The following is a 14,323-nucleotide window of genomic DNA, read 5'->3' on the forward strand; positions in this document are numbered from 1 at the left end:
CTGGTTAGTTTTTCCTTTTCTTAAAAAGAAAATATTGTTGGAACTTTGCGTAGTATCACAGTAACTTAAACTTGTTGACACATCACTCAAACGTACAGCTAAAGAAAAATTTCTTTTAGAAACTCCAATCTAGATATCATGGCCCACACCCTGCTAGATTTCATTGCACCACCACATAGTTCAGAGCATTGAACAAATAATGGGGTCTGTTTTACAATACGTGATTCCCTCTAATAATTAGGTATAAAAGTGTTTAAATTCACAAAGCCTCCCTGCCACCAGAGGGCATCTGACACATTCAACATTCAAAGAGCCCTAACCCGTGACAAACAGGTTTTTAAAATCTTGACTTTTCCACAAAAGTGGGAAGTAGAGAGTTTGACTCTGAAAACCAGTTCAATCTCAGAACCTTGCCAACAAGTTTCATTTCCCTAAAATCCCAAAGTCAATCCTTAATTCCGATGCCAAACTTTGACGACCTTTTTCTTTTTAAAAATAAAACTTTCATTTCTGATTTGGAGTTGCTGGTGTTGGACTGGGGTGGACAAAGTTAAAAAAATCACACAACGCCAGGTTATATCCAATAGGTTTATTTGGAAGCACTAGCTTTCGGAGCTCTGACAACAACCTGATGAAGGGGCAGCGCTCCGAAAGCTAGTTATTCCAAATAAACCTGCTGGATTATAACCTGGTGTGGTGTGACTTTTAACTTTCATGTGGACTTCCCACGTCCCAAAAGCCTTCCAAACAATTAATTCCTTTCTAAATGTCTGGCAATGGTTGTAACGTGGAAAATGCAACATTTGCTTTGCAAAAAGCAAGTTCCCACAGAGAATAATGACAAAGATGACCAGGGATGGGTCGGGGGGATAAATATGAAACAGGAAAGTTCTGTTTTTAATCCAGACCAGCACCATATGGGGGTCTTTAACATCCACCTGAGGGGATAGCAAGTTTAACATCTAACTGCATGGACAGTATCTCTGGCAATGCTGCACTCCCTCAGTATTACAATGGAATGTTTAGTCGAGATTGTTTGCTTTTTACTGGGGCTCGGATGCACAAACCTCTGGGTCACAGGCAAATGCACCACCACAGACACAATTATAGGGCATCTGGAGGTGAATCGGGGCCAGGTATGGCCTGATCAGTAAACCAGTTCCTCTTTAAACTGTAGATGTCAAAAGGGTAGCGCAAACCTCGGACACACGACTAACAGCAAAAAGGGGAAAATTCTGGGAATGCACAGCAAGGTACATCCAAACAAATTAAAAACAAAACCAGAAATTGCTGGAAAAGCTCAGCAGGTCAGCAGCATCCCTGGAGAGAAAGCACATTTCAGGTGCAGTGACCCTTCCTCAGACCCTTTCACCCATGCCCCTCGTGATTCTATAAACCGCTATAAGGTCACCTCTCAGCCTCTAAGGCTCCAGGGAAAACAGCTCCAGCCTATTCAGCCTCTCCTCTAACCTCTCACAGATTATTCAGTAACTTTCGTGCAAACACTCAGCACATTCACACGGCTGGGCTCAGCCACTCGTTCTCTGGTCGCTGAGGGAACCTCACCTCAGATGTGGATGTCTTCTTCCCATCTCCATCCGTTGTCTTTCTGCCCCGGGATTTGGGCTTGGGAGTCTTGGATCCTTCAAGAGACAGTGATTGGGGATGATTTGGTTTCAAGAAAAAAGAACTGCAACGGCAAAAAAATAAAAACTGCGGAGCCCCACAATCTTTGATAAAATACTTACCTTGATAAAGGCTGGCACTGGAAAAGTCACAGCGGGTCAGGCAGCATCCAAGGAGCAGGAGAGCCGACGTTTCAGGGAGGAGCCCTTCCTGCTCCTTGGATGCTGCCTGACCCGCTGTGCTTTTCCAGCACCAAGCTTTTCCACTCTGATTCTCCAGCATCTGCTGTCCTCACTTCCTCCTAAGATACTTGCCTTACACAGTCACCCACTGCACTGATGCTCACACCAAGCTGGAGCAGAGGGAGGCCATTCAGCCCACGTCAATTGGGCTGCACCGTGGCTCAATGGTTAGCACTGCTGCCTCACTGCGCCAGTGACACTGAGGGTTCGACTCCACCCTTGGGCGACTGTCTGTGCAGAGTTTGCACATTCTTCCCATGTCTGCATGGGTTTCCTCCCACAGTCCAAAGGTGTGCAGGTTATGGTGGATTAGCCATGGTTAATTGTCACAGAGATATGCAGGTTAGGTGGGTTAGCCATAGGAAATGCAGGGTTACAGGGGTAGGGGGTGGGTTGTGGGTGGGATGCTCTTCAGAAGGTCGGTGTGGACTCGATGGGCTGAATGGCCTGCTTCCACACTGTAGGGGATTCTATGATCAAGATTCCTCCACTATTCAAAGAGATTGCAACTGATCTGATAATTCTCATCTCCACTTTCCTGCCCTTTCCCCAAAACCCTCGATTTCCCCTGACTGATTAGAAATCTAACGCAGCCTTGAATATACTGATGACCCAGCCTCGACAGTCCTCTGCAACATGGAATTCCTCACAGTCACTACCCTGAGAAATTCCTCCCCATCTCCGCCTGAATGGTGCAACCCGTCACTCTGAGCTTACACGCTCTGGTGCCAGACTCTTCCAAAGGCAGGGGGAGAGGGGTTTGGAGGGTTTGAGCTAAAAGGAGAGGCTGGAAAGGCTGGGGCTGTTTTCCCTGGAGAGTCTGAGGCGGAGGGATGAGCTTATAGAGGTTTATAGAATCATGAGGGGCATGGATAGGGTAAATAGTCTTTTCCCTGGGGTGGGGGAATCCAGAACTAGAGGGAATTGGTTTAGAGTGAGAGGGGACTTAAGAGGCAACCTTTTCACACAGAGGGTGGTACGTGTATGGAATGAGCTGCCAGAGGAAGTGGTGGAGGCTGGTACAATTACAGCATTTAAAAGGCATCTGGATGGGTATATGAATAGGAAGGGTTTAGAGGGATATGGGCTACATATAGGCAAACAGGATGAGATTCATTCAGGATATCTGGTCAGCACGGACAAGTTGGACTGAAGGGTCCGTTTCCGTGCTGTACATCTCTAAGACTCTAGCCTCTCCACATCTACCTCTGTCAAATCGCCTAAGAATCTTCCAATAAGGTCACCTCTCATTCTTCTAAGCTCCAATGAATTAAGGCCCAACCTACTCAACCTCTCCTCCGAACAGAATCCCTCTAGACCCGGGAGTGACCGTGTGAACCTTCTCACGAAGAGGAGTTGGTGGATAATCAAGTCGTCCCTCATGTTACTCCTACATTAATTCCAATGAAAGCCCTGAAATGCTGACTTTCCTTCTCTCTCCACCAATGACGTCAGACCAGCTGAGTTTCTCCAGCATTCTCTGCCTGCATTTCAAGATTCCCAGCACCCACAGTATTTTGCTCGTATGAAAGTGGAAAACGCAGGAGAAAGGTCAGCCTGCCTCTGAGGAGAGCGAGCGAGCGAGTGAGGTGGAGAGGGGACGAGAGACAGCATGAGAGAGAGAGAGAGAGAGCGTAATGGAGCGAGAGAGAGAACGAGACGGAGAGCGAGAGGGAGAGAGAGAGACCTTCTGTCAAGATCCAGGCGAGATTCTGAGACAAAACACAGACTGTTGGAATCCTAGAATCCCTACAGTGTGGAAACAGGCCCTTCAGCCCAACAAGTCCACACCGACCCTCCAAAGAGTATCCCACCCAGACCCATTTCCCCTACCCTATTACTCTACATTTACCCCTGACTAATGCACCTAACTTACACATCCCTGAACACTATGAGCAAATTAAGCATGGCCAATTCACCTGACCTGCGCATGTTTGAATTGTGGGAGGAAACCAGAACAACCAGAGGAAACGCACGCAGACACGGGGAGAATGTGCAAACTCCCCACAGACTGTCGCCGAAGGCTGGAATCGGACCCGGGTCCCTGATGCTATGAGGTAGCAGTGCTAACCACTGAGCCACTGAGTTGCCCTCAGAACATGAACAAAGGGGAATAGGGCAGCTGGCAGGAGGGATGAAATGGTTAAAAGCTGTTCTGAATTTAAGTGAGAGAACAAGAAAATGAAACAGTAAACTAAAGGGGCGGGGGGTTAAGGTGTAAAACTATTGACAAAGTCAGACGTCACACGACACCAAGTTATAGGAGAAAGTGAGGACTGCAGGTGCTGGAGAGTCAGAGTCGAAACTTATGGTGTTGGAAAAGCACAGCAGGTCAGGCAGCATCCAAGGAGCAGGAGAGTCGACATTTCGGGCATAAGCCCTTCATCAGAAATGTGGGGGAAGTGGAGAGATAAATAGGAGGGTGGGGTGGAGTGGAGGGTAGCTGAGAATACGATGGGCAGGTGGAGGTGGGGGTAATTGTGATAGGTTGGACCAGAGGGTGGAGAGGATAGGTGGGAAGGAAGATGGACAGGTAGATCAGATGATGAGGGCAGTGCCGAGTTGGACGGTTGGATCTGGGATAAGGTCGGGGGGAGGTGGGGAAGTCAGGAAACCTGAAACCTTGTGACTTTAAATAAACCTGTTGGACTATAACCTGGTGTTGCGTGACTTCAACAGTCCAACACCAGCACCTCCACATTAAAATGCCTGAACACAGCGTCAAGTCCCAAATGTTACAATGGGTTAAGTCAAAAGAGGAGGTCTTGCTTAGGTTGAGCTCTGGAGAAGGCAAAAAACTTTTTATTCAAGGCTAGTGCAACACTACAAATAAAAGGTGCAATCTTAAAATTTATTTTGAGGTTTCGTCTTCAGAGAATGCTGCTGAACAATTGAATTGGAGTCAGTGAGGAGTTCACTGCAGGACAATGTCATTCAGAGAATCCAAAGTGGAGTCTTTATTTTAGGTATTTGAGGGGGATGCCACGTGCATAGTATTAGCAAAGCCAGTGTGTGTTACCTGTCCCTAATTGCTCTTGAACTGAGCAGCCTGTTCGACCGTTTCAGAGGGCGCTTAAGACTTACCCACAATTCAGTGTGCTAGGGGCAGCATACCATAAATACTCAAGAAATAGTTGATTTTTTTTCTCTGCTTCTTAAGGTTAAATGTACGGGGTCGACTATTACATGGAAACTAGTTTTGAGGGGCTGAAATTCACACCCATCATAATTCATACCGTAGCATTAGCAGAAGCCCAACTGATCGCAATTAGGGTAATTCTGAAAACCCAGAGCAGAACACAACAGCCATCGGACTGGAAGGCTGGGAGAACAGTGGAACAACCAGCAGACAGGAAATGTGGAACGGGATGTGATGGCCGGTACACTGACTCATAAACGTCGATGTGTTATCTGTGAAGAACTAAGGTCGGACCTTTACACGAGATATATGGAAAATCCCAGGCTATTTGGCCAAAATTAGGGGCTTGACTTTTACATGAGATCAACTACTATTCAAGAATATATGGAATTTACCTCCCTAGAGGGTATTTATGATTCACTGTTTAATGGACACTGTAACAGAGATTGCCTTTCAATTCCAGATTTTGTTCACTGGAGTTAAATACCCATGGTGTGGTGGTGGGATTTAAATTCATGCCTACACATGAATTACTGGGCCAATGACATTACGCCATCATCTCAGAACATTATATTTTTTATTCGTTCATGGCATGTGGGCATTGCTGGAAAGACTAACATTTATTGCCCATCCCTAATTGCCCAGAGCGCCGTTAAGATTAGATCGCAGTATGGAATCAGGCCCTTTGGCCCAACAAGTCCACACTGACCGTCCTAAGAGTAACCCACCTAGACCCATTCCCCTACCCTACATTTCCCTCTGACTAATGCACCTAACACTACGGGCAATATAGCACGGCCTATTCACCCTAACCTGCACACCTTTGGACTGTGGGAGGAAACCGGAGCACCCGGAGGAAACCCCCGCAAACACGGGGAGAATGTGCAAAATCCATTAGGTCGCCTAGGGCTGGAATCGAACCCAGGTCCCTGGTGCTGTGAGGCTGCAGTGCTAACCACAAGTTAAGAGTCAACCTTGCTGTGGGTCTAGAGTTACATGTAGGTCAGACCAGTTAAGGATGGCAGTTTCCTTCCCTGAATGACATTACTGAACCAGATGGAGTTTTTTCCCAACAATCAGCAACAGTTTCATGGTCATCATTAGACTCTTCATTCCAGATTCATTTATAACAGAGCACTATGAAGATGATAATACAGTGGTGAATGCACAAGTTTATTGTCACATGCTGCATCCCTTACATCCTGGCCAGAGAGAGAAGACAGCACAGCAGTTTAAAGTCTTAGAGTCACACACAGCACAGCAATAGACCCTTAGGTCCAACTCGTCCACGCCAAGTTTCCCAAACTAAACTTGTCCCATTTGTCTGCATTTGTCCCACATCCCTTCAAACCTTTCCTATTCATATACTTATCCAAATGTCTTTTAAATATTGTAACTGTACCTGTATCTACCACTTCCTCTGGCAGCTCATTCCACACACGAACCACTGTGTGAAAACATTGCCCCTCAGGTCCCTTTTAAATCTTTCTCCTCTCACCTTAAAATTATGCCGTCTAGTTTCGGACTCCCCTCACCTAGAGAAAAATTTCCTCTCGCTCAATGTTGGCAAAACTAAATTACTGATCATTGACTTCAGAAAAAAAGAAGGCCACACCCCTATCCACATCGATGGAGCGGAGATTGAGAGGGTGGAGAGGGTAAAGAGGCAAGAACACTATCTATTGAGACACAGCTATCACTTTCATAGGGACTAAGGAAGCAGCTCTTCCTTTTACCTGCTTCCCTTAAGTTACTTTTTTTGTCTTAGAGTACTTCTGAATTGAGAACAATGATAACTTACAAATATGTAAAAACTGAAAGAATTGTGGACGCTCGAAATCTGATACAGAAACAGAAATTGCTGGAAGAGCTCATCGGTGAAGAGAAATCAGAATTAACGTTTCGGGTTGAGTGACCCTTCCTCAGAAATGAGGGTAGGTAGGAAAATGTTGGTTTATATGCAGAAGGTAGGGTGGAGGGGAGGGGTAAGGAGTAAATGATGGTTGAGATAGAGCCCAAAGAGAGAGAAGAACAGTTGGACAGAAAAAGGAGTGGATCTGTCTGGGAGGGTAAATAGATGCTAATGGAGACAGTTAGTGGCTAACAGCGGGTTGTGCGTAATGGTAGACTGCATGATAACAAGGCCTGGTGTGTGGGGGTTCGGGTAAGAACATGGGAGAGTTCAAGCCCTAAGGCTGTTGAACTCGATAATGAAACCTGAAGGCTGCAGGGTCCCCAAAGTGGAAAATGAGGTGCTGTTCTTCCAGCTTACGCTGAGTTCGCTGGAGCACTGCAGCAAGCCTGAGGCAGGGATGATGGCCAAGGAACAGGATGGGGTGTTACAGTGGTAAGAGAAGATTCACTAGGATGGTGGGACTGTCTTAATGAAATGTCTCCTTGGAACTCTGCTCACTGGGGTTTAGAAGGATAAGATGTGATCTCATTGAAACATATAAGATTCTGAAGGGGCTTGGCATGGTCAATACTGAGAGGATGTTTCTCCTAATGGGAGAGTCTAGGACCAAAGGACAAGGTCTCAGAATAAAGGGATTCCAATTTAAAACTGAGATATGAAGAAATTTCTTCTCTCAGAGGTTTGAGTGTCTTTGGAAATCCTTGCCAATGGACAGCCTTGAGGGCAGAGGTATGTTTAAGGCTGAGGTAAATTCTTGATCAGTCTGGGATTTAGGGTTAGAGGGGAAGGGCAAGAAAATAGACTTGTGAGATGTCCCATCAGCCATGCCCCTATTGAATGGTGGATCAGGCTTGAGGGACTGAATGGCCAACTCCTGTCCCTATTTCTTCTGGTGTTATGCTTCACAGGAGCGTTACCAAACAAAATATAGTTTTGGAAGGACACGTGACCTGGTGGAAGCACTAATTGTTAAACGAAGGTGGAAGGGTTCAGGGAAGGAACTGTAGTGACTAGGGCTCAGGCAGCTGAAAACATGGCTGCCAAAAACATAGCTGCCATAGCAACGAAGAATAAAGAGAAACCCAAGGCCACATCACCACAGCAGCGCTCCGAAACTATCACTTCCAATTAAACCTGTTGGACTATAACCTGGTGTTGTGTGATTTTTAACTTGCTACAGGAAGGATATCGTTAAACTTGAAAGGGCTCAGAAAAGACTCACAATGATGTTGCCAGGGTTGGAGGATTTGAGCGATAGAGAGAAGCTGAATAGGCTGGGGCTGTTTTCCCTGGAGCACTAGAGGCTGTGGGGTGACCTCATAAAGGTTTATACAATCATGAGGGGCATGGATAGAGTAAATAGACAAGGTCTTTTCCTTGGGATAAGGGAGTCCCAAACTAGAGGGCATAGATTTAAAGTGAGAGGGGAAAGGTTTAAAAGGGACCTAAGGGGCAACATTTTCATGCAGAGGGGGATACAGGTATGGAATAAGTTGCCAGAGGAAGTGGTGGAGGCTGGCACAACTACAACATTTAAAAGGCATCTGAATGGGTATATGAATAGGAGGGGTTTAGAAGGATATGGGCCAAGTGCTGGCAAATTGGAATAGATTAATTTCGGGTATCTGATCAGCATGGACGAATTAGAACATTTCTGTGCTGTATATCTCTATGAAGTCTCCACCAAATCTCACCTTAACCTTCAAGGCCTCGCAGAAACAAAGTCGGCTTTTTGACCTCTTTACTTCCCCATCGACTCTCAGGATTTTGAATGACTTAAAGCAAAACTTACAAATGCACTCAGTAAACCAGGCAAGCAAGACCCTGGCAGTCAGGCCCTGTATGAGAGCAGTGACACTGGGTGGCCAGGTCAGAGAGCAGATGCTTAGACAATACAACAAGCAAAGAGTAACGACAGCAAAAGCAGCAAAGTCCAGTTCAGATGACATGAATTATTAACATTTTTCTTTAAATAAAAAGGTCTAAAACTGAGATGAACCCCCCCCAAAAAATGTCATACTCACCTTTCGGTGCCATAGGTCCTGGGTTTCCCTAAAATCAACAGACAAAGATGTTGAAGTTTGTTAAAATACTGACAGGTTATTCAGCCCATCAAATCCTTACTGTTCCACACAAGTCATTTAGTTCAGATTCTTTCGCCGGATTGGGTATCATAAGACCACAAGGTATACGAGCAGAAATTAGGCCATTCAGCCCATCGAGTCTGCTCCGCCATTCAATCATGGCTGAGGAGTTTCTTGACCTCATTCTCCCGCTTTCTCCCCGTGAACCTTGATCCCCTTAGTAATCTAGCTACCTCTGTCTTAAGGTGTCTCTGGCAAGGTTACCATCCATGGCCAAGCCTCATGATCCTGAAGGGATGGTTTGTTCAGCCACTTCAGTTAAGAGTTGCCCATGTTGCTGTAGATCTGAAGTCATATGTAGGCCAGACCAGGTAAGGATAGCAGATTTCCCTTGCTACTGGGCATCACTGAACCAGACGGGTTTTACAACACTTGATGATAGTTATGATGATCTTGAAACTGAAAACTAGCTTTTAACTTCAGGTTAATTAATTGAACTCGAAATCAAGTGAGCAAGCAAGCTCTCTCACCTCAATGTATTGGTTGAAAAATCCATGACTAGATTCTCTACTAATATCAACTGGAAGCCTATGTTTAATAGTCAATACACAATGGGCATTCCTACAGTCCCACACACTAGCAGATTGATCTTATCGGCAATTTCATGAATAGTGCCTCATCCTCTGCTCACCGTCGAGATATTTTCTATTCACAGTCTATGTTCAGAGACAGTAGTGTGCCGTAAAAATTGGTGCTGGGTTCACTGTTGTTTCTCATTTATATAAATAATTTTGGATGAGAAATATAGGAGGCATAGTAAGTTTGCGGATGACACCAAAATTGGTGGTACAGTGGTCAGTAAAGAAGTGATCAACTGGGCTAGTGGGCTGAGTAACGGCAGGTGGGAGTTTAATACAGATAAATGCGAGTTGTCGCATTTTGGTAAGACAAACCCGAGCAGGACTTATACAGTTAATGATAGGGCCCTGGGGAGTGTTATTCAACAGAGAGACCCAGAGATGCAGGTACAAAGTTCCTTGAAAGTGGCATCACAGGTAAACAAGGTGGTGAAGAAGGTATTTAGCACGCTTGCCTTCATCGGTAAGGGCACTGAGTATAGGAGTCGGGATGTCACATTACAGCCGTACAAGACATTGGTAAGGGCACATTTGGAGTACTGCATACATCTCGGATTGCCCTGCTTTAAGAAGTATGTTATTAAACTGATTTGGAGGTGTCAGTGTTGGACTGGGGTTAAAAATCTCACAACACCAAGGTTATAGGAGAAAGTGAGGACTGCAGATGCTGGAGATCAGAGCTTAAAATTGTTGCTGGAAAAGCGCAGGTCAGGCAGTATCAAAGGAACAGGAGAATCGACGTTTCGGGCATATTTTCTTCAGGAATATGCCCGAAACGTCGATTCTCCTGTTCCTTTGATGCGGCCTGACCTGCTGCGCTGTTCCAGCAACACATTTTTAATCACCACGGTTATAGTCCAACTATAGCTGATGCTTCCAAATAAACTGTTGGAATTTATCCCTGGTGTTGCGTGATTTTTTTTTAAACGTTATTAAATTGGAAAGAGTGCAAAAAACGATTCACAAGTATGTTACTGAGAATTGAGGATTTGAGTTATAAGGAGCGGCTGGGAATTTTTTATCCTACCATGTAGGAAGTTGCAGGGTAACGTTATACAATCGACAGTCATGGATAAGGTGGATGGTCTTTTCCCAAGGGTAAGGCAGTCCAAAACTAGGGGGCATAGGTTTAAAGTGGGAGGGGAAAGATTTAAAATTGTTGTGATTCTGTTTGCCGAGCTGGGAATTTGTGTTGCAGACGTTTTGTCCCCTGTCTAGGTGACATCCTCAGTGCTTGGGAGCCTCCTGTGAAGCGCTTCTGTGATCTTTCCTCCGGCATTTGTAGTGGTTTGTCTCTGCCGCTTCCGGTTGTCGGTTCCAGCTGTCCGCTGCAGTGGCCGGTATATTGGGTCCAGGTCGATGTGCTTGTTTGAATCAGTGGATGAGTGCCTAGAGGCACAAACTTTGAGATTTAAAATTGACCTGAGGGGCAACTTTTTCACGCGGAGAGTGGAGCATGTATGAAACACACTGCCAGAGGAAGTGGGAGAGGCGAGTATAATTACAATATTTAAAAGACATTTGGACAGGTACATGGATAGGAAACGTTTAGAGGATATGGACCAAACACAGGCAAATGGGACTAGCTCAGTTTAGGAAACTTGGTCAGCATTGACAGGTTGGGCCGAAGGGCCTGTTTCTGTCCTGTGTACCTTTATGATTATGTAGCTGCACACCTTGGGAGCAAGTGGAATCTGAACCCAGGTCTACTGGTTCAGAGATATGGACGCTATGACTGCATCTCAAAAGCCCCTGACTTCTGACAGATACTAACGTAGGGGGGTACTCTGCTGGGGGGTAATAGTTACCCCAATTAAAGCAATTTCCGCCTGCTGCTGTAGTGGGATTTGAATCCCTGCCTCCAGAGCATTCACTTCTGCCTCTGGTTTACCAGTTCAGTGACATTACCACCATCTCCCCTATTAGCGACTCGTCCCACTCGTTAGCCTCTGTCCCTTATCCTATTGGATGTCCATCTTTCCAAGTGGCCCAGTTCATTCCCTATGAAGACAATACTGAGCAGGCTCCCTGGACAGTCAATATACCTCTCCAGCAACATCGTTAGTGTCAAACCAAAAGAAAGGAGGTCTGGACACAACACAGGTGATGGAATTGTCTCCATTGGCAGAAGCGTTAAAGTGATTAGCAAAAGGTGACATGAGGAAGAACATTTAATTCTTTTAAAAATGTAGCCAGTAGATGGATCTCAGAATCCCTACAATGTGGAAGCAGACAATTTGGCCCGTTGTATCCACTCCAACCCGCTGAATCCCAGCCACACCCTACCCTATCCCATGTAACCTTTGATTTCCACCTAACCTACACATCACAGGACACTATGGGACAAATCAGCATGGCCATTCCGCCCTAACCTGTACATCTTTGGACTGTGGGAGGAAACCAACGCAGACACGGGGAGAATGTGCCACACAGAGGCTGGAATCAAACCTGGCGCTGTGAGGCAGCAGTGCTAGCCACTGACCCACCGCACCACCCACAACCACAGCAACACAAACACTGAGTTTACGCAGTGGAAGCAGCTTCTATAATCACTCCCACATGAGAATTAACTGGATAAGGAGAACAATTGCACGACCACAGCAAAAGTATGGGTAAATGGGGCTAAATGCACTGCTCTTGCAGAGGGCCACTACAGACATGATGGCTTGAATGGCTACCCTTTGTCTTCTAATCAAATTACAAATAGCGAGTCACCTCTTGGCCCTCGTGTGACTGTCTTCTTCGGTACAGAGGTATCTGAGCCACACAAGATGATTGGATCTAGTAGCTCTCTCTGGTTCTGATGCCTCTCCACCATATGGGCACCCACCTGAAGGGGGAGCTACCTCTGTCACTCCGTGGTTGGCACTCCCGGCCTCCGGGTCATGTCTCCGAGGCCTGGTCCAGGAATGTTGGCCCGTGACAGAGGCCGGGTGTAGTGCCGAGGGAGCACTGCACTGTTGGAGGTGCCATCTTTCAGAAGCCCACATTAAACCGAGACCAAGCCTGCTGCTGTCAGGTGAGTTTTTTTAAGAAAAGCCATAGGGTGATATTTTGAAGACAACTGGGGTTAAATCACCCAGTGCCAAGGTCACAATCATCCTTCACTCAGCTCCATAGCAGGAGGTCCACCCAGTTGTCACCACGCTGTTTGTTGGATCTTGCTGTGCACAAACTGGCTGCCGTGTTTCCGAGATTATTCAAGTGATTACACCTCAAAGAAGTATTTAATTTCTTGCTATGCTAGTAATTGCTGCTTGATTTGCATCACATCCACCCCCTCCACCACCAATATGTGCACTATCTACAAGATGAACTGCAGAAATTCACCAAAGATCCCTCAGACAGCACCTTCCAAACCCAAGATCATTTTGACTTGATTTATTACAGTCACCGAGGTATGGTGAAGAATGTTGTCTTACATGCTTTACAGGCAGATTGTACTAAACAAGTGCTTCAGGGTAAAGGTACAGAGTGCAAGACACCATTTTACAGCTGCTGAGAAGTTGCAGAGAGAGATCAACATTAATGTTAAAGAGATCCACTCAAAGGTTTGATAACAGCAGTGAAGAAGCTGCTCTTAAATCTCTTTGCACCTGTATAAAAACTGTTATACCTTCGATATCTTTGAAATCTTCCATCTAGAAGGGCAAGGGCAGCAGATACACGGGAACACCACCAGTTGCAAGTTCCCCTCCAAGCCACTCACAGGCCTGACTTGGAAATAGTTCTGATGAAGGGTCGCTGGACTCAAAACGTTAACTCCCTGACTTTGAAATACCCCGCTTTCCTTCACTGTCGCTGGGTCAAAATCCTGGAACTCCTTCCCTCAGGGCATTGTGTGTCTACCTCCAGCACAGCAGTTGCAGAAGCCAACTTACCGCCCACCCTCACAAGGGCGACTGGGCATGGGCAATAAAAGCTGGCCCAGTCAGTGATGCCCATGCCCCATCTAGGAATTTGATTGTATGTTGTCTTTTCCCTAACATGGGGAATTCCAAGGCTTGGGAGTACATTTTTAAGGTGAGAGGAGAGAGATTTAACAAAGACATATGAGGCTTTTTTTTTTTAACACAGATGCTGGTTCGAGTGTAAAATGAACTTGCTGAGGAAGTGGTGGATGTGGGTACAGTTACAACATTTAAAAGACATTTAGATAAGTACATGAAGAGGAAAGGTTTGGAGGGATATGGACCAGGAGCAGGCAGATGGGACTAGTTTGGGATTATGTTCAGCATGCACTGGTTGGACCAAAGAGTCTGTTTCCATGCTGTTTGACTCTATGCCTCTATGAAACATCCTGAGATTGTGGCAGGCGCTATATAAAAGCACTTTATTAAACTGGACACACAGAACGGATCAGACACAGGCTGTGTGTCTTTTCACCATACCTCGGTACATGTCGGTAATAAATCAAATCAAAATGACCTTGGGTTTGGAAGCTGCTGTCTGAGGATCTTTGGTGAATTTCTGCAGTGCACCTTGTACATAGTACACACTGTTTCTGGATTAGTGGTGCTGGAAGAGCACAGCAGTTCAGGCAGCATCCGAGGAGCAGTAAAATCAACGTTTCGGGCAAAAGCCCTTCATCAGGAATACAGGCAGAGAGCCTGAAGGGTGGAGAGACAAATGAGAGGAGGGTGGGGGTGGGGGTGGGAGTGGGGAGAAAGTAGCATAGA

The 14,323-nt window shown here is 45.9% G+C and overlaps 1 protein-coding gene across 2 annotated transcripts in view; it reads right to left on the minus strand.

Annotated features, from left to right (window-relative positions):
* Positions 1-14,323, minus strand: part of neil1 (nei-like DNA glycosylase 1) — a 43,565-nt gene that overhangs the window by 8,008 nt on the left and 21,234 nt on the right. For both annotated transcript variants that reach the window (XM_043680619.1, XM_043680618.1), the window contains exons 7-8: positions 8,947-8,974; positions 1,567-1,643 (exon numbers count right to left, since the gene is read on the minus strand). In XM_043680619.1, the coding sequence (XP_043536554.1) occupies positions 1,567-1,643; positions 8,947-8,974 (105 nt within the window). The remainder of the gene's footprint in view (positions 1-1,566; positions 1,644-8,946; positions 8,975-14,323) is intronic.

The sequence above is a fragment of the Chiloscyllium plagiosum genome, chromosome 40 (assembly GCF_004010195.1).
Source record: "Chiloscyllium plagiosum isolate BGI_BamShark_2017 chromosome 40, ASM401019v2, whole genome shotgun sequence".
NCBI lineage: Eukaryota > Metazoa > Chordata > Chondrichthyes > Orectolobiformes > Hemiscylliidae > Chiloscyllium > Chiloscyllium plagiosum.